The sequence below is a fragment of the Siphateles boraxobius genome, unplaced genomic scaffold (genome assembly GCF_051911475.1).
Source record: "Siphateles boraxobius isolate OS27281-9 unplaced genomic scaffold, OSU_SipBor_1 20, whole genome shotgun sequence".
NCBI classification, from domain to species: domain Eukaryota; kingdom Metazoa; phylum Chordata; class Actinopteri; order Cypriniformes; family Leuciscidae; genus Siphateles; species Siphateles boraxobius.
The window spans coordinates 13,216,081-13,240,457 of NW_027508811.1; the positions used below are offsets into that span (position 1 = coordinate 13,216,081).

General features: G+C 38.9%; 2 protein-coding genes across 3 annotated transcripts in view; both read left to right on the forward strand.

Annotated features, from left to right (window-relative positions):
• The first annotated feature begins 355 nt into the window (after nucleotides 1-355).
• LOC143745372 (regulating synaptic membrane exocytosis protein 1-like) lies at nucleotides 356-23,297 on the forward strand. Its single transcript, XM_077237483.1, has 4 exons — nucleotides 356-995; nucleotides 2,780-2,854; nucleotides 21,771-21,857; nucleotides 23,057-23,297. The coding sequence occupies exons 1-4, from the start codon at nucleotides 829-831 to the stop codon at nucleotides 23,295-23,297; spliced, it is 570 nt and encodes a 189-aa protein (XP_077093598.1). The 5' UTR covers nucleotides 356-828.
• The window catches only part of LOC143745083 (regulating synaptic membrane exocytosis protein 1-like), a 58,286-nt gene continuing 56,965 nt past the window's right edge, over nucleotides 23,057-24,377 (forward strand). Inside the window, exon 1 of one of the 2 annotated variants that reach the window (XM_077236948.1) lies at nucleotides 23,057-23,293. The gene's annotated coding sequence lies outside the window, so the exon portion shown is untranslated. The remainder of the gene's footprint in view (nucleotides 23,294-24,377) is intronic. The other variant, XM_077236947.1, reaches the window with a different exon arrangement.

The following is a 24,377-nucleotide window of genomic DNA, read 5'->3' on the forward strand; positions in this document are numbered from 1 at the left end:
TGCCAGAACTAACCCCATTGCCATCCCATATAGCCTACTACTAAAGGGTAGTGTGAACTAAAAAGGTTTTAAAGAATATAAATTAATGATAAAAAATAATTAGCCTAAGTGTCCCAGTTGTCCCAATTTACTATGTGTTTCTAAATGTGCATTATTAGCTAAATTTTAGACACTCGTCTGTTGCATCCTGCATTTACACGACTTGTAGCCTACTTGCAACGCGCTGTTCTTAATCTCATGGTGAATCTCAAAGCGTCTGCTGCTGGTGGATGATGCACATCATCGGCTCGCTGTGATTGGAGAGCGAAAATAGGATGCTGTGCGCGCGTACAGTGAGCCCCCATTCTCAAATGAGATGCGCGCGGCCGTCTCGAGGAGGCGTGCGCGCACTTGAGGGGCTGCGGTCCCATTGACTATTCCGTCTCCCTGACAGCGGCAGCATCAGCAGCAGCAGCGCGAGCTCGGTAAACAGAGCGAGCGCCGCGCGGACTCCGCCTTTGCTCCCATCATCCCACCCGAGAGCCCGAGCGCCGAGGCGGCTTCATCAACAAGCTCAAGACCCCCCTCGTCGACTCGCACTTATCCCGCGGATCAGATATGGACTACCCTTAACTGGACCTGGAGGGGAGAGGCAGGCGGGCGGGCGGGGGGTGGGGGGGAGAGAAACAGAAGAAAAAGCCGTATAGGAAGAGAAGCACAACCGTGGGTGCCTGCCGCAACGATGAACGGTTCGCCACGCTCGCGACAACCGCAGATAAGCCATCGGACTATGGCCTGAATAGCGGTTTACATAGCTTGGATTGTGTACCGATCATACAGGGGTAAAATATGTCCGCCTCGGTGGGGCCCCGCGGTGGCCCTCGCCCACCCACAACGCAGAACTCCATGCCCGATCTACCGGACCTCAGTCACCTCACCGAGGAGGAGAGGAAAATTATCATGGCTGTGATGCTTCGGCAGAAGGAGGAAGAGGAGAAGGATGAGGCCATGCTCAAGTAAGACATCACGCTTTACAAGGAGCCTGTAGTATTCGTGCTGCTTCAGGAGACCAAAAGGCAAACAGCTTGTGATGGTTTCTGTATGTGCATCTGTTTGCCATAGTTAGCCTACTAATAAAGCCATCAGGCTGTATGCCTGCACCTGAGCTCCAGTGTGTGTGTGTGTGTGTGTGTGTGTTAAGAGTGGGTGGGTGAGTCTGGCCATGTCCACTTTTTCCAACCTTATGGACACTTGTCATGGATGAGCACTGCTATGTGTGTATTATACACATCACTATGAAACAAGCTTGTTAGATGTCTGAATTGCAATGAACAGCCAGGTGAATGGTCGCAGGTGTAGCTTTTAAATAGAGAGGGGTGTGTCGACATGCAAGAACTAAATATCTACAAATCGATACACCCTGTTGTTTTACACCTCACTGTGTGATGGATTAATTTCAGGCTGCACACGTGTCATGCCACATTATTAGTATATTTATTTGACTCATCATACATTTTTAAAAATATGTTTTTTTCTGCACTATTCACCACCAGTGTCAGGATTCCTGCCTGGTCACGACAATATATCCGTGCCTCGTCATCATGACCGTCAGGATCCTTAACCCATTCATTGAAATCTGCACTGATTGTAGTGTGAGCACCACTTACAGCTTGGGTAAAGGCAGTAGCCTACTCATCATAGCTTTGTGTTTTCCTTGTCTGTTTAATCTTTTCTTTTCTTATTAGATCCTCTTAATAATAGCGAACTATTGTATAGCATCTTTCATACAAAGAATTCAGCTCAGAGAGAGTTAAAATAAAAATAACTTATTACAATGGGGACCATTTCATGTGAAAACTAGAAAAAAACCATCTGAAGAGATCTGATTTATGTCAGGAATTTACATGTAGGATGGATTATAAAGATTTATTCTGAATTGTGCTTCACCAGTGTTGTTATGAGTGTGAAGATGTTTCTTAGCTTCCTGTCCACCTGCCATTTAAAGGCCATCATTGCTCATATTACATTAGTTGTAGGCCACCTTGAGATTTGAAATCAGATTTATGCATCTCATATTGGTTTACTGAGCAGCTACAATCAATAACGTAACCACTGCTTGTCCTATATTTCTCATTGGAAATTATTATGCAATTATTTAATTTCCCAGCCCTTGTGTATCTTTGTCAGTAAATCGTCAAGATAAATGCATTGTTTTCAAATGGTTAGTACAGGTCAAATGATATACAGTTTCAGTCAAACATTTTTTCTTATAGAGATGAGAAAAATACCAACATAATCTGTCTCTTATAGCGTACTGATAAACAACCTCTCATTTTCATTTGCTGTGTGTGTGTGTTATGAGACAGTTTGAATGGTGAACAGTTCCTCAATCTCAAAAAAACTTCAGTCCTGAAGCAGAAGCTAGAGGTCGACCTCACAACGCTTTTGAGGCTTTCAGAAGTACAACAATACTTTGTGTGCTAGCTTAAAGGGACAGTTCATCCAAAAATTAGAATTATGTCATCATTTACCCATGGCATTACAAACCTGAATTACAAAACCTTCTTCTGTGGAATATAAAAGAAGATAAGTTTGAAAAAATGTTTTTTTTTTAATCCTCTTTTGTGTTGCGCTGACAGAATGTTCATTTTTGGGTGTTCATGTGTTTTGATGTATGTTTGTAGAGGATACTAGAAAAAAAAAAGTTATTTAAAGAAAAAAAAACATTAGAATAAATTTACACAAAAGAGCTAAGATTTCTGGGAAATTTACTGTCACTGTCTAAAATGTGTTTGTACAGAGAGGAGAAGCCCATACAAGCAAAAACAGTGAACCTGGTCGGGAACAAGAAACCACCTCAGCAGAACGACATCAGGTAAACATCTCAACAAAGTTTACCTGCAGTAAGTTAATAAACGGTCAAATGTTAGTAAGTGATTAACATCGTAGTGGCCATTTCCATTTTATGTAAGTCATTTTATGTCCTGACTGATAGTGTATGACTGCGTTTTCTTTAAATGTCAGAAAATTAGGCCTTGACAATTCTGCGACAAAATGACTTATACATGATAGTGAATGAAAGGTCAAGCTTTACCTCAAGGAGGTGTTCGATGCTGGTACTTTCTTTGCGGCTGTAGTGTTTGTAATGAATGAAGTTGGAGAGCAGTGTCTAAAAATGAGACTACAGTATTGTGCATGCTGTTGTGACATTGTTTAATACTTTAAATGACTGCAAATATGTTTTCAATCTTTTCTTTTAACTTGCTCGTTGGGTCACGTTGAAGTTGCTGAGAGTGGCACTGTGTTGTAAATCAAAGCCTTTCTCACAGTCGCATTCTTTTTCCCTGTAAAAACAAGAAAACAAATCCTGGCACCTGTGGTGGTGTTTTAGAGTGCTGACAGAGTCATATTTATGCTATGTTAAATTATTTATGCACACCAGTATTGCCCTGGTTCTCTCAGCCGAAGAATAAGAGAACTGCGGTTTGGTTCATATCAACAGAAAGAGTATTTCTCTCACAGTCGCTCTCTGTGGTCTCTGGAGGGCTCAGAGGATCGGAAAGGGGCAAGTTGGCCAAAGCACATCTGTTTCTGTGTGGACTTCCTGGATGTGGTCACTTGTGGTGTCATCAGCCTGACCAATAACTTGCTTCAATAGAGCTCTGCAGTGATTATGTATTTTTGTAGGCCGACCCGGAAGTTACAGTAGCATCACCCTAGTTCCCTTGACAAAAAACCCAACAGAGTTTTTAATTAACTTTTGGATTATTATAGAAAATAAGCTGCGACCAAAAAAAGTTTATGATTCTTACGTGATAATCTTCACAAATGAACACAGCTTTTATGAATTTGAAAGCCTAAATACAGTGGTCAGAAGTCAACATCTGAACGTAGGCTATAAACGAACTACACCATTGGCCACATGACTTCATCGTCACCACCATTAAGCTTCCAACAACTCTTACGGTCTTTATTTAAAACGTTTCCCCTGAAAATTTGATGCAGAATAGTTTGCAACAGTTTGATTATAAACACACTGAGGCTGTAAAAAACAAACTAGTGAAGTGAATAGATGAGTTTTCCTGTTCGGCGTTATAACGTTTAATGTCCCCAACAACCTCTGTAGCCCCATTTAGCCAATTATAAGAAAAGAAAAAACTTAAAATTCGCAAAGGGGGGTATTACTGATCTATTTTATGTTGTAGAATAAAACATGAACATATCTTGAGCTTGTGTTAACCACAGACTTATTTCAGGTATTTAATAATAATAATAATAATAATAATAATAATAATTATAATAATAATAATAACAAAACATTGACTTCTAGACAATGGAACTGGTAAAATGCAAAATCGTTCGTCCCACGTTTTAACATACAAAAATATGTAATCCCTTCAGCATTCTATTGACTTGAGCCAAAATGCAGTTATGCTGTTTATCATTATCATTGCACCCTACCAATAGGCAGACTGTATTCGATCAGTTACACCTACCAGAGACTTTTGGCCTAGAAATTTTGTAGTTGAGCAAGGGATTTAGAAGATGGGGTGTATTTGAGTCAGGTCTATTCTACTAAAGATCAAACAGAGAGTTGCTCTTATTGTAATCTTATTCTCTTGAGCCCCACTCCTCCTCTAGCCTTTGCTTCTGGCTTAGACACAAGAACTGACAAAAAGACTTTAAAAAGAGGAGGAATACATGAATAGATAAATAATTAAATGCACAGGCATATCACACAGTAGTGGCTTTTAATAGCGCCCTAGTCCATACATTAGCACCCACTGGAGAACAAGCCTTCCGAATCCATTTGCTCTCACCCACCAGCAGGCCTCAGAAGGATGAGCTTGAGCTCACGGGTTAGCATGTGCTAAAGTCATGCTCCTAATTCTCCCGCTCCCACTCAATTACTCTCTCACTTGTTTATTCAGTGGCCCGACTGCATTACACAGCGTGTCTTTCGCAGACCTCTGCATACAGATGCTGGAGTGGTCGTGGGTTTGATTGCTGTACGTTTTATGTGACCTACTCAAACTGAGCTGCTTAAACTGAGTGATGCAGCTTAACTCTGAACTGCATTGGCATAATGTTAGCTGGGTTAGCAGGCAAGCTAACTTTCAATACTGTAATAAAAACTTGAGTAGTTTTCTGTGATGTTGCAATTTCTGCTGATTTCTGCTGAAATATACTACCAAGGTAACATTATCTACACCTTACTAACATTGATGAGGATTTATTGAAAAATATTTTTTTTTTCTCTGATAATTAATGTGTCATATATTTATATTTGACACATCTACATTTGACATATAGATAGAAAGATATGATAGATAGATATATGATAGATAGAATCTCTTTGAGACTTAACTTTATTTTTCCCCTCGTAAATAAAACATTCTTACAGTGCATCAGATAATGAGCGCTCTGAAACAAATGTTGTTTGAGTATTCTAATTAAATGTATGAATAGGCCCACATAAACATGTCAGCATATCCTGTTTAGAGTTGAATGCTGCTCTAAGGTGTGTATGTGTGTGTGTAAATGCTGTGTTTCTTCACAACAAGGAGAGTGGGGAGTCCATCTGTTCCTCCAGTTGGTTAACTGTGCTAGGACACACACACACACACACACACACACACACACACACACACACACACACACACACACACACACACACACACACACACACACACACACACACACACACACACACGCTCATTTCTTCACCAACTCACAGAAATATGCAGTCAAGTCGACAGGGACCCTTGCACTGTAATATTACACCCATCCATGCAACCTTGTGTCAGCGACTCAGGCTGTTTTTTGGGAAATAGTCTGAGAGGGAAGTTAGACCTTTTAACATATAGAAACACAGAAAAGTAAGGGAAAGTACAGCCGTCATCTGTCTCCATTTGTTGGGGAGTATGTTGCAAGCCAACTACACACACACATGGGGTGTAGAATTTTCCCATAGCAGGGTCAGAGGGCACTTTTCTGCGGTTTAGGTTATGTGACACCAACAAATACTCTCTTGACATAATGGATCTGCTCCTGCATTGGGTGTGACGAACTGGAACTACTGTAACTGTTATATTGTTTAGCACATAATGTATGTAATCTGGAAATTAATTAATATGTCAGTAAAGCAATAATTAAATTTTAAGGATGATGATTATTTGTTCCTAAAATGACTGGAGAGATGCAGGCAGCGGTGAGAGTGAAGCATCCTTTGCTGTCTGGCTGATATTTCCAGATCAGCAATGTGTCATGATCATTACTGCCAACCCTCCTGTGAGAACTTGTCCCATGGAGATGCCAACATGTAGCATGTGTAGGCATGCTGGGACACTTTCTTTGCCCAACACCTCCACTCATCTCAAGTTCATCTCATTTTGTTTTGCTAAAATTCTCTATCCTCTATCCAATATCTGTCCTCTAAATGAGAGCTTTTGAAATTGAGATTTGATGGCATTGTCTCTAGATAGCATTCCATAATTGTTGGATCCAAACCAAGATATATATATACATATACATACACACACACACACACACTGTGGATACAAAATGGATACATTTTTTGAACGAATAGGTTGAGTGGATGATTCATTGACTTATTTCATTTCTGAATGATTCAGTGTTTTAAACAAATGTTTCTTGAGCACCAAATCAGCATATTATAATTAAAGGATCACGTGACACATTGTCACTGTGACACCTGTCTTGGACTTTGTTTTGCCTTCTGTGTTTGTGCACCATGTTTAATCAGTTTCACCTGTTACCTGAAATCATCCTCATCAGTCATCATTACTCATCACTAAATGTTGGTCTAATTATTTTATGGTTTCCATGCTGTTTATGTGTCGGAATTTATGATCATGTAACATAGACTATATGCTTATTTATAAAAAAAAATGTTAGCAAATGGACATAAACTTCCAAAAACCTGTAGAGTAGTGGTCGTGTGATTTTTTTCCATAAACCACTTCAGCGGAAATCCCGCCCTGCAGCCGATTTCATTGGTTTAGGTTACAGTGACGGGTAGGTTTAGGGATCAGTGTTTGGTGTAGGCAATCAGTACAGTGATTGACATGACCAATGAAAACTTTAGAATCGATTGCAGGGCGGGATTTCCACTGAAGTGGTTTGAGGAAAAAAATCACGCGTAGTGGTCTGGGTTCAAACATTCCTACACGCAAAATGAAGCATTCACGTGACTGGAAAGAAAGTGAGGCTTCGTTTTTTTTGTTGATCACGTGTTTCTCTGAAAACAATATGCGCTCTGGCACGAAGCTTCATGAGAAATTGCGCTACGTACCCGATATGCGAATTGAAGCTTCAGTGTCAAATGTAACATCACTAATAAATAGAAATTGATGGTTATCTGTCTTCTTCGTCTTCCTGGTCTTCCTGAACGTGCCTCACACAGCCAAAGCGTGACAGAAGAACCCACCAGGACCTAAAAAGTTGGTAATTATTTGACTGACTCTATTAAGGAGAACATGGGCATTCTCCATATCCTGCTGAATCCTTCAGATCGGCTTGTAACCTGTTCCCAGGACGGCCAATGGATCGAGAAATACTTCGAGAGGTTCCTCGAAATTTCTCACCTCTTGGACTGGGCAGATGACGTCCTAAAGACTGTATTCTGTTACGGACTGGACGATCATCTGCACCAGCAAACTCCAGCAGCAGCGATCCCAGGCACGTTCGAACAATACCTGGATCATGTGCTGTGGTTGAGTTGGTGAGGCTGATTCTGACAAATCAGTTGAATTAAACGTCTCATACTTAAAGGTAGTTTTAGTTTTAGCATGTTGATGGTTGCTAGGTGGTCGACAGATTGTTCTGGTTGGTTTCTTGGTGGGTTCTTTCTTTACTGGGCTGTTGTGGCAAAAATTCTGTTAAACATCATCACTGCGTAAGAGACACTCAGAGTCAAATTAATAAAAAGCAAAGTATTTATTCTTGCAAGAATAGGTTCAGTCTAGTACACAGAAGTTACGCTGTGCAAGAGAGTGACACACAACAGGAAGATATGAGACAGCCTTTATACTGTTTTCAAGGTTCCTCCTCACCCGCTGTACCTTTCACCCACTCAGATAAGGTCCTTACTGCTGTTCAGTTTCTACTTAAAGACACAAACTGGTACTGAAATAAACTGGCCAAAACTGACCGTCCCTAAGGTCAGAGGTCCTGTCCCACATGTTCCTGAAAAGTCACGCACAAGCACGTACACACATATACTTTTATACATTGAATAGGTTCTTTCTCTTATGATACCTGTTTGGGATCAATGACTATTAAAATTTCCACAACAGGGCCAATTTAAAAGAAACCACACCCAAGTATCAGTGATATTCTGACCTATAAATATTTTTGGATTTCCATCTTATTTGGAAGTCCTTGAGAGTTTTACATTACATGCTATTGCTTAATATGATGTAATATCACATTCGATTGTTATGATATTGGCAGAGCTAACATCTCCATTACCTCAGAAGTTTCTGAAGAATTAGTCATGTATAAAGTGTATATTTAATTTGCAAATAAAAACAGACACTAAGCTCCACAACTGTGGTGAATCAGCTTCAAGTTGTCTTTTTACTGCATCTGCTTCTTCTGTCAGTTGTATTTTTTTTTAATTAGCAGAGTCTTCAGTTAGTCAGACAGTCAGTCAGTGAAGTGTGGCTCCAACACCTGGAGCTTTATTTACACAGCACTCCCGTAGAGGAATGTGCATTTCGGGCTGTTCTGTAGGCACTGTCCTCTCTGTTTTCCTCGGTAGAGTGTCACTTTCCTCAAGCATCATCGGTTTTCCTCCTGAGCTGGCCAAAAAGCTGTGGCTCTGTGTTCCTTTTGCATCAATGATTTTTGTAATCGCCCAGAGAGTTTATGCATCCATGCATTTGTGTAAAAACAGCAGAAGCAGTTAATGCATGGCCTGATTAGAAAGTAACGTCAATAACGTGTTTAGCCGACTGTGTCCACAGCCATTTTTTTTTTTTTTTTACAGAGTGTTGTGTATTTAAGAGAGTTTTAGAAGGACCATGATGTCTTGGATGAAGAGAGTGGGTTGTCTATTAATGGATGTGTTTTGTTTTAAATGACATGGCTGCCACGCGTGCGGATAGGCATATGGACGTTTTTCCTTTTTTTCTCTCTATTTGCTTGTTTTCACCAACCCACATGGGACTGCTCCATCTGAGAGTGGATTCTGTCAGAGATTTACAGTCAGCCTAAACTGCTTTGCTATTGAAGAGTGCGCTACTGCCCAGTAACTTTCACGCAGGTCACAGGTTACTGCCTATTATCAAAAACTTTAAGATATACACAGACGGTGCACTCATATCGCTTATGAATGGGGGAAAGTGGAATGTGGAATATGGCTCAATAAGTCCAGCCATTTAAATAAAAAAGCCATCACCAATTGCCGAAGTCACTGCAGCTGATATTAGAAATGTATAGAGAGCAGTTTTTAATATTTCCCCATTCAAATACGTAGGACTTGATCTTGGATGCCTGAAAAAGCTACATGGACGCCTCACAAATATGGCTGCAGAGTGAACAGATTTTCTTGAAAGAAACTATGATAGAAGTTACTTCTGGTCCATGTAATTTGATTGGGTGAGAATGCTAATATATAGACAGTAGTGAGATGTTTCTCTGTTTCACTCTGCATCACTACATGTTTCAGAAAGCAGAATTGCTCTTTAGTTTAGACTGATGCATACCCTTATATCCAGACTCAAATTGATTATTTTGTGATTTGTCTATATTCTAAATGTATTGAACAGAAAGTTGGTGAACAGAAAGCTGTTGGACATCAACACTCAAATGGGTGACGCATGTTCTAAACTGAGTCATGACATCCTGATCAATAAATAGAGATAAGAAGGCAAAAATGTATAAATAAAAATGTATTAAATGTATTTTACGTTACTTAGTATAGAAATGTTTAACTCATATGTAAATAGATGTAAATGTACATTAACATGCAAACATTGGAGGAGCTGCAAACGGAGACGTTAAGTCGGACACTTTCTGGTTCCCGTAGTGACCGCTCACGTGGTATTTGCATACTTTACCACAGCTGAAGTGAAATAAATGCAATATTTGCCAAATACACAGATGTTTCAGAGCCATTTTCATTCAATACTTTATGTACTGCTTTATACAGCGTCTGTTTGAACAAGAATAATGTTCAACATAAGCCTACAACTACTATCAATGTAAATTTGACCTTGTAGGCGGCCCCGGGCGCCTCCGTCATTTCAGGGGTGCCGGGGGAATCGGCCTTCGTGGCTTGGCCGTAAAAAAATTTTTTTCTTGGGCGACGCTATGGGTTTAAGGGCAGGAGAAGACTCAGGAACAGGATCAGGCTCAAACTCAGGAACAGGCTTAGCCTCAGGAATCTTGTCAAGGGGCTCAGGCAGTGTGGTTGCGGCCATCTTGACCGAGGTATCAGGCGACGTTGCGGCAGTTAACTTGTCTGAGGGCTCAGGCAGCGTGGCGGTGGCCATCTTGTCTGAGGGCTCAGGCGCCGTGGCGGCGGCCATCTTGTCCGAGGGCTCAGGGGGTGAAGCGGCGGCCATCTTGTCTGAAGACACAGGCGTAGCGGCGGACATCTTGTCCGGAGACACAGGCGTAGCGGCAGCCATCTTGTCCGGAGACACAGGTGTAGTGGTGGCCATCTTGTCCGAGGGCTCTGGGCATCTTGGGACGAAACTCAGGTATGGCAGACATGAAGTGAGAAAGCTCAGGCTCGGCAGGCATGACGTGAGGAAGCTCGGGATCGGCAGGCATGATGTGAAGAAGCTCAGGCTCGGCAGGCATGACGTGAAGAAGCTGTCTAATGGAAACGTCCTCAAACTCCCCGACAGTGAAGGAGGAACCAGTCAAATGAAGGGCGTAATCTAGGAAGTCACTGAACGGCCCTCGAGGAGCATCGTGTATTAGTTTGTCCTTGAGCAGACAGTTAAGCCCGTAACAGAAAAAGTCGCTGAGAGCACAATCTGGCAGTTCAGAAACATTTGCGATGTCCAGGAAAATATGAATGTGCTCTTCGAGGGTGCGGTTACCTTGGCGCATGCGGACTAACTGAACTTCTGGATCCATATTTGGCGAAGTCTTCTGTCAGCTTGGTTCTTTCCAAAAGTTACTAAATTTTTTAGTAGTTTCATTCAATTTGATGTGTCATTCAAGTCTGTAGCATATAAGATATGCATGGAAATGTAAGGTTTATTCAAATCTCTAACGCTAAGATTAGTAATAGGAATGCTTGCCTTAGCACTCCGAAAAAGAATAAATTGCAAATACAAACGCAACGGCAATGCCTAAAATCGTATACATTTGATGCTTAGGTATCAAGCAAATGACATAGAAAGGACATTGAGAACTCATAGACATACAAGGCTGATCTGTACTAACTAAAAGGGCCCAAATATTGCTCCACTTGAACTTTAGATGTTTACTAGTGTGTGGCATATTTGAGTGTCAGACTGGAGCAGAGGTGACGTCCTTCCCGTCTCTTCCTTCATGTGTCTCTCAGCAGAAAGGAGAAAATGTCATTAGCGAGGCCTGGAGGCTCCTCTTGTCTGCGCACAGACACGCTCTCTCCGTAATGTCCTCTTTCTGCTCCACAGGGTTAGGGCTCAGACTCATGGGATGGGTTGGGTAACAACCAGACTCAGGGTGGAGACATTAGGAAGCACGTTGGGGCTGTAACCATGGTGTCTGTCAAGTACCCAGGGAGCGCTGACAAGCTCTGAAGACTTTATATAGATGTATTCCCTATTCTTCTGTCATTCTCAAACACTCTTATGTTTTTTTTGACTCTACATAATGGAAATTGTAGCCTCAGGCCTATGTTACTGTGTTGAAATATAATTTGGTATCATCGCCAAGCTTATTAACAAAGCCTACATAGACCTTTTATTGAAATGACTGGCCAGGTATGAAGTCAGCAAAGCAATTGCAATAGCTGACAGAACAGGAAAATGCAAATGACACAATGAGTGATGCGATAGTGCAAAATAACCACCAAATAATAAAGAACAACAAAGATAAAGTGAGATTATAAATGCACACTTGCAAAGTATGAGGCAGAGTGGAGTTTTTAAAGCCTATAACAAACTTATGGAACTATAAAGCCCAGTAATGCTAATACATTATCAGGGCTTAACAGTTAGGATTTCAAATTTACTGTATAAAAATATATTGCTAAAAAATACTATTTATCATATTTGTGGAAAGGCAAATAAAAATCTGAACTATGGTCTGGTATTTCTATGGTTTGTGTAAAGTTAAATCATTATGTATTAAAAATATATTCTTGATTATTTGCTTCAGTAAGTTCCTATTCTCATATTTGATTGCCTGAGAGGCATTCCACAAACTTATGTTAACAGAAAACTGGGGTGTATGATAGAAATGTGTGTATTCACTATGACATTTTTAAATTTAAAAAACAATACATGATGCAATTATTTATTTTAGTAGAAAAATACCATATACAGTAGGCTATAAGAAATGTGCTCTTTGCAAACCAATTTACTTACATTTTATAAATTACTTTAAATTATACATAAACCTTGAGCCCTGCAAAAATATTGTGGCCTCGAATTAAGAATTAGTTCTCTCGGTTTAGTAAATAGTGGCCACGATTTACTCATTCGTTCACTCTTTTTAGTCAATTGTGGCCGAATTAGTAAGACGTGCTGATATATTAGTAAGTCGTGGCAACTAATTGTTAATATGTGTCCACAATATACCATATAAATCTTTTGGAACAAATTAAAAACAATAACATGCACTATGCTGAAAACTTAAAGGCACTCAAATTTATGTAGGCCTATATGCTATAATTTTTGTCTGGCAGTTAATGATGTGATTAATGTAATAACTCTTGCTCTTGTGGGTTTGTATATTAATTTTTCTGTGCATCAGTGGTGGTGAATTTTAAGTGACTCTTTATGCAGGTTACATCGTTACGCCATTAGATGGCGACATGTGACTGTCATTTGAATCATTCAGTCAAATGATTCGTTAACAGAACAGTCAGTAGGCTTGTTCGACTTGAACCGGCGCTGCACAGACCGATCGGTTGATGACATCAAAGTACCGCGAGAGCGATTAGAGAGCAGACGGCTCCTTATGCTTTTGAATCGCTCTCGCGGTACTTTGATGTCATCAACCGATCGGTCTGCGCAGCGCCGGTTCAAGTCGAACAAGCCTAGTAACGAATCAAGTGTCTTTTTTATGAGCGAATCATTGAATCATTCACTCAACCGATTTGTTCGAAAACATTGATTCATTCAGCATGCCTCTGCTGTGTGTTCAAAACATTAGTTTGAATTTGACTTATTTAGAACTATTTTCGTCAGAGGAACAACATATAAGTAGTAACTGGCATTATTGTGTTGAAATGTAAGTAACTCTATTTTAAGTTTTTTTTATTGAACTGTTGTAGGCCTATATTTGTGCTCTTGTGCATGTGAAATTGTTAAAATTGGATCTAGTGCATTTGCTGGTTGTGTGTGTGTGTGTGTGTGTGTGTGTGTGTCTGGTGTGTGTGTGTGTGTGTGTGTGTGTGTGTGTGTGTGTGTGTGTGTGTGTTGGCATGGGTTCTGTTCAAACTGGCTGCTGCCTGATATTACTATAATGCCAACTGGTGCTGCATGTGCATTTGTGACTATTTGCACAGATTGTGTTTACATGTGTGTGTATGTATATGTGTGTGTTTAGCTTTATCATGCTATAGCCTGGTGTGTGTTTAATGCTGAGCCTCCGCTGGGCTGTGTTGGTCCTGTAGATGCACAGCTAGGCCATATGGATACCTTTATCAGGAGATCCCAGCATCCACCACTCCATTGCTACAGCTACTGCACATATTCTCCATCTGTTTCTTTCTTCCCACTTCTCTCCCTGCATCCCTCCATCTCACACCTCCCCTTTTCCACCCACTCTAATCTGTTTGTAAATGGGTAATTCACAGCAGGGTAAAAATAGACATCATCATCATGTACCACCCTAATTAATGACGGGTCTCTATTTTGCCAGGGGGCTTTAAAAGCCGACAGGTTTATTAAGTGTTTTCATGAGGTTAGTTAACTGAAACACTAGCCGGTCAAAGCTAATGCAAGTGTCACAGAGGCTGTTTAAGGGGAAAAAGTAATGAGTTGGTTTATTGACAGAAGAGAGTGGCCACTTGAGTAGATGCCTCAGTAAACCCTAAGCTCACACATTTGTTTCTATATCCCATTCCCACTTATTATTTTCTGTCTTTGTTGAGTACAAGCTCTCAAGTTTGCGTTCATTATTGCATTACTGTAACCCTTGGAAAAATAGGACCATATCTTTATTCCTTTCAGTTCACTTTCTCGTGTAATGTCTCTTGCTTGTGAATTTGAAGCTCGGCTCCATTTATTATTAAAGGAATGCTGTCTAATTGGCACAGAGTTGCTGCCGTCACCAGGGGGTTCTGGGAAATGCTATTGTCCTGGTGGCACTGTACAACTCCTCCACTTGGTGTGGTCATGGATGCAAGGCCTGCTGCTGATCAGGCCAGTTAAGTTGTTCTTTTTGGAAACAAAGCTTTCTGAAAAAGAGCACGATATTTTGCAAAAATTATATAAAGAAAAAATATAAATTTGAACTGTGAGCTTTTTGGAACGTCCATACAAAAATGTTCTGTGGTCATTTATCTGCCCTCATGTCATTCTAAACCTGTGTCTCTTTCTTTATTCTGTTAAAATTAAAATAAATTTTGAGTTGAGCAAAAATGTAAACAATTGTTCTTGTTGAATGTGTATGTGCATAAAATTAGAATAAATGGGTCTGGAGCTTTTAAAGCTTAAAATTATGCAAATATGATCCATATGACTTTCAGGCTTTTTGAAGCCATATTTGAGCTTTGTGGGTATCTTTATTTATTGATAATCTTAAAATTTGTCCTTGCTCTCCTTGGTGTGTTAATTGGAGAAGTATGTATGATTTGCAACTGAATTGTTCTTTTGAGTCAGATCTTTTCAATGAATCATTTACACAAACCAACATTTGTTTAAAAAAAGATCTGAATAATTGACTTGTTCATTAATCAGACTTATTCAGTTTTTGAGTTCACTCACTGATTCTGTAGGATTATCAATGAATAGCCATTTTTATTATAAGGACAATTAAATAACCTTTTACATAGTTATGTATACACAATGTAATTGTATTTTATTAAATTATTGTATTTAATGAATGTAAAATCAGTATCTGCCTTGAGCTTATGAAGCTTATATGGCAATACAACAACTACATGAGTGAATAATTGTAAGACTTAAAATACAATTATGTAACACAGAGTGCATGGACCATGGTGCTTTTGTTTCTTTCTTTTTTGTTAGATTGAAAGCTCTTGCCGCCTTATTCATTGTAATTGCATGGAAAAAGAGTGGCCTTCAAAATTTCTCTTTTTTTGTGCAAGAAAATAGTTCTTGTGTGGAATGACATGAGGATGAGTAAACAATGACAGAAGTTTAATTGTGAACGTATCCCTTTAAATATGTAAATCACAGTGATGGATTCATGTAACAGCTGCAGATTTCCACTCACTCACTCACAGTAAAGGCTCTTGACAGCAAAAAGCTCTTAGTTACAAAGGGCTAGAATGAAACCCCAATAGGGAATCTGTGAAGGGGATTGGAAGCTTCCTTTAAAAAAAAAAATAGGAAGTGAAATAATAAACAAGCAAAAGACAAGAGTGTGAAGGAAAGAATAGTGAATTTAGCTGGGACTGGCTTATTGGACTTTAGTGTTACTGTAGCCTTAAGAGTGCAGAGAGGACGTAACATCTCTCCCCTGACTCTCTGCTGCATCTCCAGTTTGGCATAATGAGGACACTGCTGTACACTTGCTTCTCTCTACCTGTCCTATGGGAGGCAGCGGCTGGTCATGTGATGTGCACAACACTCCTCTGTGTGCTCATCATTTTTGTCACGTGACCTTCTCTGTGTTCTGTGCGGTTCTGTGACATCTAGTATCTCCACTGGGCATGTGATTGAGAGCACTGATATTTCATAATACTCTAGAGCTGGTGATTTGGCTTTCATATCAATGAGGTACAAGCACGTCCAGACTCAATACTGAAATGGCAAAGAACACACGCATTATACTTACAGAGCACTTGTGGTGCGTATCTTGGCTTTAGCAGATTTGCATAGTCTTTGCTCTTGTATTTTTAATTTGCAAGTCTTATCGTATAATGTATTGAAATGTATTTTCCTGCAGTATGTATATTTGTGTGTCTCTTTATGTATGGGTGGACTGAACTATTTAAATTCAATTGCTTACATAGTGCTTAAATTTAAAATGAGCATTTAATAATGTTTTTTATTTTGTATTTTATCAGTTTTTTTTAGTAATGCATTGCTTGTTTAATTATGTTTTATCATGTTTCTATTCTTGTGAAGCGCTTTAAGATGCTTTTTAAAGGCGCTATATAAAATAAAGTTTATTATTATTATTATTATTTCTTATATAATCTCTAATTATTTATTGTATTTAATATTGTTCCGTGGTGGAAATTACCAGAATCTTGGTAGAAAGTGGCAGAATCTTTTGTATTGATAAGGTTAATTTCATAGCAAGCATTTTAGTTGTTTTTTTCTCACTTCTTGCATATTTTTACTAAATAACAGCTTACTTGAAAATTGTGTATTTCATCTCATATTTTTGCTTCCTAGGTAACCAAGTAGACTAACTTTTGTTTTGATAAAATTTGATTGAGGCAAAAATGTTGGTTGAGTAGGAAATTAGTGTGAAGAACAGTCATAATTTGTGTTAAAAACAGCTTTTAAAGCTTAAAATTATGCAAAAGCATAAAAAAGTCATACAAGTGGTCCTTATAACTTTTAGGTTTTCACTTTATTAAAAAATTTACACAATAATAGATTGATCATAGTTCATAAATTAATAATTAATTCATTTCTGATAGGTTTTCAGATTGTAAGAAGAAATTTGGGTCTAGGACAAAGGCAACACAATACAATATATATATAAAAGACATTTGAAGAGTAGCAAAAACATTTAAAGTAGGTTCCAGGACAGCGGTAATGTGACCAACACAAAGAAAAAAATAAATCTGTTAGTTTTACTAAAAATCAACCCATGGTTCATGAGTCACCATAAGTGAATGGACGAGTTATTTTTCTATTTTAGAGGAAACACATGCTATAAAGATCTAAATCTAAACATGAAAGAGTGAGATATGAAAGATCTCAAGAACAGCACAGCCAAGTACTCAAAGCCTAGTGTGAGCAAGAACAGGAGAGCTCTTACTCGTGGATGCTTGTGTGTGTTTTAGCTCGAGACAAAAGCTAGTTGAAATCAGTCATTTTCACCATTACAAGCATATGAAACGAAAAAAGAACAAGACACACTGCTGTAGAAAGTGCTGAAAGGGGGGGATATGGGAGGGAAACGGCACGGTAGCCTTGCCACATGGCTGGTCTGTGGGGTTAGCAGGGGGCAGCGCTGTCAACACTCTCCACAGTGGGGAAGTTCCGGTGGAGGCAGGACTCAGCCATGGCACTGCTCATGGTACCATATGGTGCCACTCAAAGGATGGCAACCCCCATCCTCAGCCTCAGTGCCCGACTGAGTAGAAATAATGGCAAACTGTACTGCAGCCAGTCCTGGAGAGCCAGACCTTGAGCATCCATGGCATTATCTGGAAAACTGTCAGAACCGGATATTTAAGCAGTATCAGACAGAGAGGTAGGAAACTGTGAAGAGGAAGTCAGTGCTATATCATTTCAAAATTAATATCCATTTTTCATTCTGTACTTTATAATGTTGTGATGCATACTTCACTTGTAGCTTTTGGAATGCTTGATTTTAGTTTTTAGTGTTTTATTTTTTAAGTGAAGTGAAGTGACATTAAGGCCAAGTAACCCATATTCAAATTTTCTCCTCTGCATTTAACCCATCCAAGTTAGTGCACACACATTAGGGGCATTGAGAGACACACTGCATGCCGTGGACACATATACACCTGGAGCAGTGGGCAGCCATTTTTGCTGTGGCTCCCAGGGAGCGATTGGGGGTTAGGTGCCTGTCGTTTCAACAAAGACAAAATATTAATTTAGACAAAATATGATATACTATTATTCTATCCTTTAACAGCCATACTATAAAAAGGTTCCCTAAACTTGAAAAAAATCTTAGAAAATATTCAGTCACTCAAGAAATGGAGTAACATTTGGTTTTAGTCTTCTCTCAATGGATTTTTCCCTTTTTAAACCCTCACTGGGCCAAACAGATGAATTTCCATTTTGCTGACTGTTTTTCAAAGTGAGAACAGCAAAATCAAAATTCAGTTAATTTGAACCCCATTTATTTTAAGGTATTTGTCTGCAGAAATCAATCATGCATGGATCTGGAAGGTGGGGCTTAATTTCCAAATGGGAAGAGAGGGATTTTCTCACTATGTTCTTGATGCTTTCATACAGGATACTTTGATAGATTTCCGCTCACTTTCAAACATTGATCTCCAGGTGATGAGATAAATTATTCTTGTTTGGCCTCAATGACTTTGGTCCCCTTGTGAGAAGTGGAAGTCAGCTATTGCTGGATTTATAAGCAAAAGCCTTTTAAAAAAATGTAGTTAAACAGCTGTTAAATGCAAAACATGAGCGGCTGCCATATCGTAAGAAGCCTTAAAATTCATTGAACCAATAGAGTGAAAGTGCTTCGTTCATTTAAGAGGCTAAATTTAGCCCATTTTTATCAAGACTTGAGACTGTTTCTTTCTCATAGGTACTTATGCCTGGCAGCATAAAGTGCTGCCCTGTTCGTCATTCAAGAAAATGTTAAGAGAAGGAAGAGCTGTTTTTTTACTTTGTGGTTTCCTTGTCTTTCATACTATACAGTATACAATAACGTATGTTTGTCCACAGCTATCCATGTTCTCAAAATATTTATATACAAACATATACGTACATGTAGGCTATACAGTAGTAGTGCATGTACCCGTTTACTGACAGACACAATTTTTTATATTTCATGCATAATTAATACTTTTATTCAGCAAGGAACAATTAAAAAGGTAAAGACAGAAATAATATTACAAACAATCTTATTAATGTTAAGCTTGCACAAAAAGATGAAACAGCTCAAGTGTTTTCAACAATGTTAATAATAAGAATTGTTTCTTGAGCACCACATTAGTATATTATAATGATTTCTGGAGGACCCTGTGACACTGGAATAAATTACATATTAAAATATGGTGATTTTAAATTGTAATATTTATTTACTCCACTTACTGTACTTTGAATCAAATAAATTTAGCCTTGGTGAGCATAAGAGATCTTTCAAAAACATGAATGGAGCTGCTATAGTGCTTGTAAACTGCATTTATGGCTCCATCACAGGCTGCCAACGTGCACTGTTCCCTCATAAATGCACGTTTGTCCCGGTGTTCACCATGAATGATGTTGAATTTACACTGACTCAACCTCAGCAGTACTTTCACTACATCTTTGTCCCTCGTCTTTCCTTTCATACAACATCCTGGCACAGATAGGGTGGATTTATGCCCATGTAGGGAGCCGTGGGGCCTAGCGGACATGATAAATGGGCCAGCGTGTATAGGCCCGACCAGAGCCACCGCAGGAACACTGCGCACAGCCAATGACTTACAGTTGTGGCTCCTGTCATGGTGTGCATTAGTACGAGCGACTGCTGACAGCTGTTTAATCACAGACGTTTCCATGTGCTCGCCCGACGACATCAGCAGCCTCTGAGAGCAGCTGTCATGAAGTAGGGGAGAACTCTGCAAAACTGCACCCCACCTCCCGCATCTCCAAGCCAGCTCTCCTCGGTGTCCCCACACTTTACCACATTAATTAGAGCTTCCTCATACCTTAATTACTCCAAGTTCTGTGCTAATGCTGAAGTCCTGTGTGAATTGCCCGTCGTTTCTCGCAGACTCTCTGCCTGATTTGCATTTCACAAAAGGTTTACTTCTATTCCTGGATGAAAGGGAGAGAGAGAGAAGCAAATGATTTGTGATGGGAAAGAGGGGGTTGTGCTAGTAAAGTAAAGCTGTGGTTCACTTTCGTATAACCTTGTGCTTCACTTATGGGTCTTTGTTTTATGTGCTGTCTCAATTATGGCAAGCCTGGGCTGCTTTCCTGAATATAATTTTCGGTTCAGAATACAAAGCACTTTCATATGTTCTTTTACAGTGCCAAGCTCAATGTTTGTCTCGGTTTCTCAAAAGTATTGAAAGATTATTATTTTTTAAATAGTGCTGCTCAATTTCATCTCAACATTGACTTTGTGCTACATTGTTCATCAGAGCTACTGTAAATGAAAGCTTTAGCGTAGGTTCTTCCAGGAAGACTAAATTGTTACGTCACTTATTACCTTCTCATCTAACCACTCGTGATGTAATACTCGTAGTATAAAAGATCGGTACTTACATATGTCTGAGTTCGCAGATGCTGATGGCAACATTCACCTCTATCCTCCAAACCTCCACCAGGATGGTCCCTTCCTATACCTCCCAGGGGGTCGGCTGCGCCCCTGCCTTCGTCTTCAGGCAGGATATGCAGATTCCGCAACCCTCGGATTGCGAACTACGGAGGGTGTCCACGCCAAAGAACTTTATAACTCAATATTTGCTTGCTTTGTTGTTAATAAATGTATGCTTTGCTACGTTATTTTGCCTCCCGAGTCCTTCTGGTAGATCTAAAGGTCATTGTGGTCGGAAAGATGAATTATACATCTTTTTTGTTAGATTGCAAGCCACTTCAAGCCATTGGGAATTATAATGTAGCCTTTTAATAAATATGCATTTTGGCAAAGGAAAAAAATATGAAATTAAAAAAAAATATTTTGTTTGTTTCTCGTAAACATTAATGATAATTACCTGAGGTCTCATGGAGGCTCTTTCGGTTCACAGCTTTACACCTCAGTAATGTGACGTGTCTTCAATAGTTTAAGAAAAGTTCTCAAGTACAGTGTATCAAACTGTGCTTAGTTTTGAGCTTAGTTTTAGTTTAGAGTCTAATAAAAAATCAAAACTTTCAAATTGAATTCAAACGTTTCTTGTCAAATTTCTTAAACACCAACGTATCTGGGCGGTGCTATTCACCTTTCACTTTGTAACTCTATACTCTGTCAATGGTTGTCTCATTTGTGTCTCTTTATTTCATCTTAAAAAAAGGTTTCACCAGGAAGGAATTTAGTTATTTTTTGTGACACATATCAAATAAAAAAAATATTATATAGTTAAGAAAATATTGTAATATGGTTGATATTGTTAATATCGATTCCTATTTGTCTATTATTTTTGTGTTTTGTTTTAATTTTCCTTTCATCATTCTCTTAAAGAAATGGCAATAAATCGATTAGGAGATAAAATAAAGAAGATAGAATTAAGTATAAATTAGAAGATAAAAATGTATATTTTTTTATATATTTGTAATATTATTATATTAATATTTTATTGATATTTAGATATGTTTATTTTGTTTTTGCACACTACTGTATATATTCTTTCAAGACAAACAGTTACACACAACTTTTTCACTTGTTTGTCTGTTGCATTCTGTTTTCCCAAATTAAAATGGCACCTTTGCTAAAGTATAGTATTGTATTGAACTCTATTAAGTCTCATTGGCTTTGAAAAAGCAACCTCTGAGACACCTGCAAAGAAACATCAACAATTGGAACATCTTGCGTGCACCTTGTTGCTTCTGTGTTGGAGCTTGTCATTTGTGTTTATCTTTGACCCATAGGATTCGTTCACTGGTGCCGGTGTTGAGGAACAGGAGAGCAGTAGGGGTGCACAGGGGGAGGGAGACCGGGGTTAGGGCTGGGGGCAGGTGTTGAAATCATCTCGTCTTTCTCTGGGGCACGTTCTGCATGGCTGGTCGCGCATTCATCACCTTCCGTAGGTAGCATATTCTTTTAACTCTCTATGTAGGTTGCTTATTTATATATACGTCATATCGTCATGGCGGAGGAGTCTGTGAGGAAGACCCCTTTAGCGTAAGTACAGCTATGGATAGATTCCTGCTTCAGACATTTGTGCTGTTTAGACGGGGAATTGCTGGATGTGTTGTATGTTTCATGCCGCTAAAGAAAGTTCTTATTTTGTATATTACTCACTGTTTTGTTTGGATTGTCTTTTTTGGAAGGCGTTCATGTAATCCGCAAGCATTCTGTGAGTGAATGCTTGAGATGACCCTACATGGTGGAAAGAACAGACTGAAAGAAAGACTGAGAGAGCTGGAGTGTGAAGGAAATATGAGTTTTTAGTCCGTTCATTAGCTTCAGAATAAAACTGCTTACAAACAACATACTCTCCCAACATACCTTAAATTTGGATTTGGGATTTCGGCAGATCTATATATAGGCTATGTTTATTTGGTTCTGTTCTGTGAGATAAAAAAAGTAGATTAAACATTGAACTTGCTGACAGATTTGTCGGTTTTAACATAAATAGCAAACAAATGTTGCCTTGTAGGAGAAATATAAAAGTTTAAGAATGAGTCATTGAAAAACCAATATCGACCATTAATCTGAATAAATAATATTGGAATAATTTTAGGTAAAACAAAAATTAAATTGTAATTGTAATTATATATTTTTTTAAATTTTTTGGTGAATATTAGGTAAAATTTGCAAAAACAAATTAGACAGTTTTCTAGTAAAAATTGGGGTTTATAAGATAAAAATGTAAAAATTTGCTGGTAAAATGTTAAAACAGGTAGGTGGTTAGCTAAAATATAAAATGTGTCAATACAATTTCAAGGTTATGAGGTAAAAATGTTAAATCTGGTAAAATGTTAAATGTGGGGGGTATTATTTTTTTTAAATTTGCTGGTAAAATTCATGGAGATGGGGGTAAACGTTAGTTTTTTGGGTTAAAAAGTTAAAATTTTAGTGTTATTGAGTAAAAATGTTAAATTTGCTGTTAAAATTAGGTTAAAATGTTTAAATTGGCTACTATTGATTTAGAAACAAAATTATACTCGGAGTCGATCATGTCCTCTTTCTTTTTCTTCATCTCCCCTCCCAGTTTGCACCAGCAAGTTGCCAACTACAAGGAGCAGGTGAGGCGGATTGGGCCGGAGCCCCCCCAACAGAGGCAGCAGGGCCAACACAAGGATGACGCCCCCACCTGTGGCATCTGCCACAAGACCAAGTTTGCTGATGGCTGCGGAAACCTGTGCTCATACTGCCAGACTAAGTTCTGTGCCCGGTGCGGGGGAAGGGTCTCTCTGCGTTCCAATAACGTAAGTAACTCCTACATCGTGTGAGTGGCCAGACTGTTTTACGTGCTTCTTCGACCTGCATCTGCAAACGTTAGGAAGAGGCAGGGAGAGAAGAGCGCTGGGTGGATGAGAGAAAGGTTAATTGGCATTAGTCAGAGGAGATGACGCTGTTGGTCACCAGGGGGTCGCCGCACACCCATGCTGGGATGCCCAAGTCGGCACTGAGTCTCCACAGGGGCAGTCTTACCATGCAAAGGGAAGCACCTGAAATGGTAGGCCACCTCCTGGAGTGTGATATTTACCTTCGCTTTATATTCCTTCCACTGCATCCAGACTACTAATTAGTGTTCACTCATAATGCATAGTGTTGGGAGTCAACAGAAGGAGAGTAGGGAGTGAGGTCAGTGAGGTGAAGATGGGGGTATATGTAATTATTAATAACACACTGATTATGGATATGGATATATTGGATATATGGATATATCCACTTGTGCATTTGTAGTATGTACATTTCTATGGCTACACAATGAAGCAAGGTCATTTCTACTGGAACCATTGGCCAAAAATAACTTTTTGCCACACCCATTTTTTTGTATACTTTTTTTGTTGATGTTGTCGCTAATAATTGTGTAATTATACACATAATATAATTTCATAACACTGTTTTAGCAAATGTCAAAATGAATATCCATTTTTAACTCTGCATAATGTTGTGATACCTAAAGTCAGTTGGAACAATAATATTTAATTATAGTTTTTAGTGTTTTATTTTTAATTTAGGCAATATAGTATAGAATTTGGTTATCATCTTAAATTTTATCTGCTTATTGGAATCAGACAAATTTTAATGTCATCTCTATTTTTAAGTAAATTTTCCACAGAGAAAATCATTTGATGTCAGTTAGGGTCTGACTGTCACCTTGTATTGAGATGTAACTCCTGTATCATTACATTGCAATTCTTAAGGTATACTTGCGAAGGCTAATTTTTACTTACATTTGGCACTTGATGAAATTAATTTGTTGGTTTTGGAAAGGTGTTCAGGTGCTCTTCTCTGTGTCCGAGGAGGAGGAATGAATTGCATTCATTTCTGCAATGAAAGTGAAGTCTCCATTGGTATCGGAT

What these genes read in the sequence shown, in the direction of transcription:
- LOC143745372 (XM_077237483.1), top strand. Translation starts at nt 829, where the DNA reads ATGTCCGCCTCGGTGGGGCCCCGCGGTGGCCCTCGCCCACCCACAACG. An exon ending in CCTCAGCAGAACGACATCAG is followed by an intron (nt 2,855 to 21,770) that starts GTAAACATCTCA and finishes TTTGACCCATAG; the next exon opens with GATTCGTTCACTGGTGCCGG. An exon ending in GGGGTTAGGGCTGGGGGCAG is followed by an intron (nt 21,858 to 23,056) that starts GTGTTGAAATCA and finishes CTCCCCTCCCAG; the next exon opens with TTTGCACCAGCAAGTTGCCA.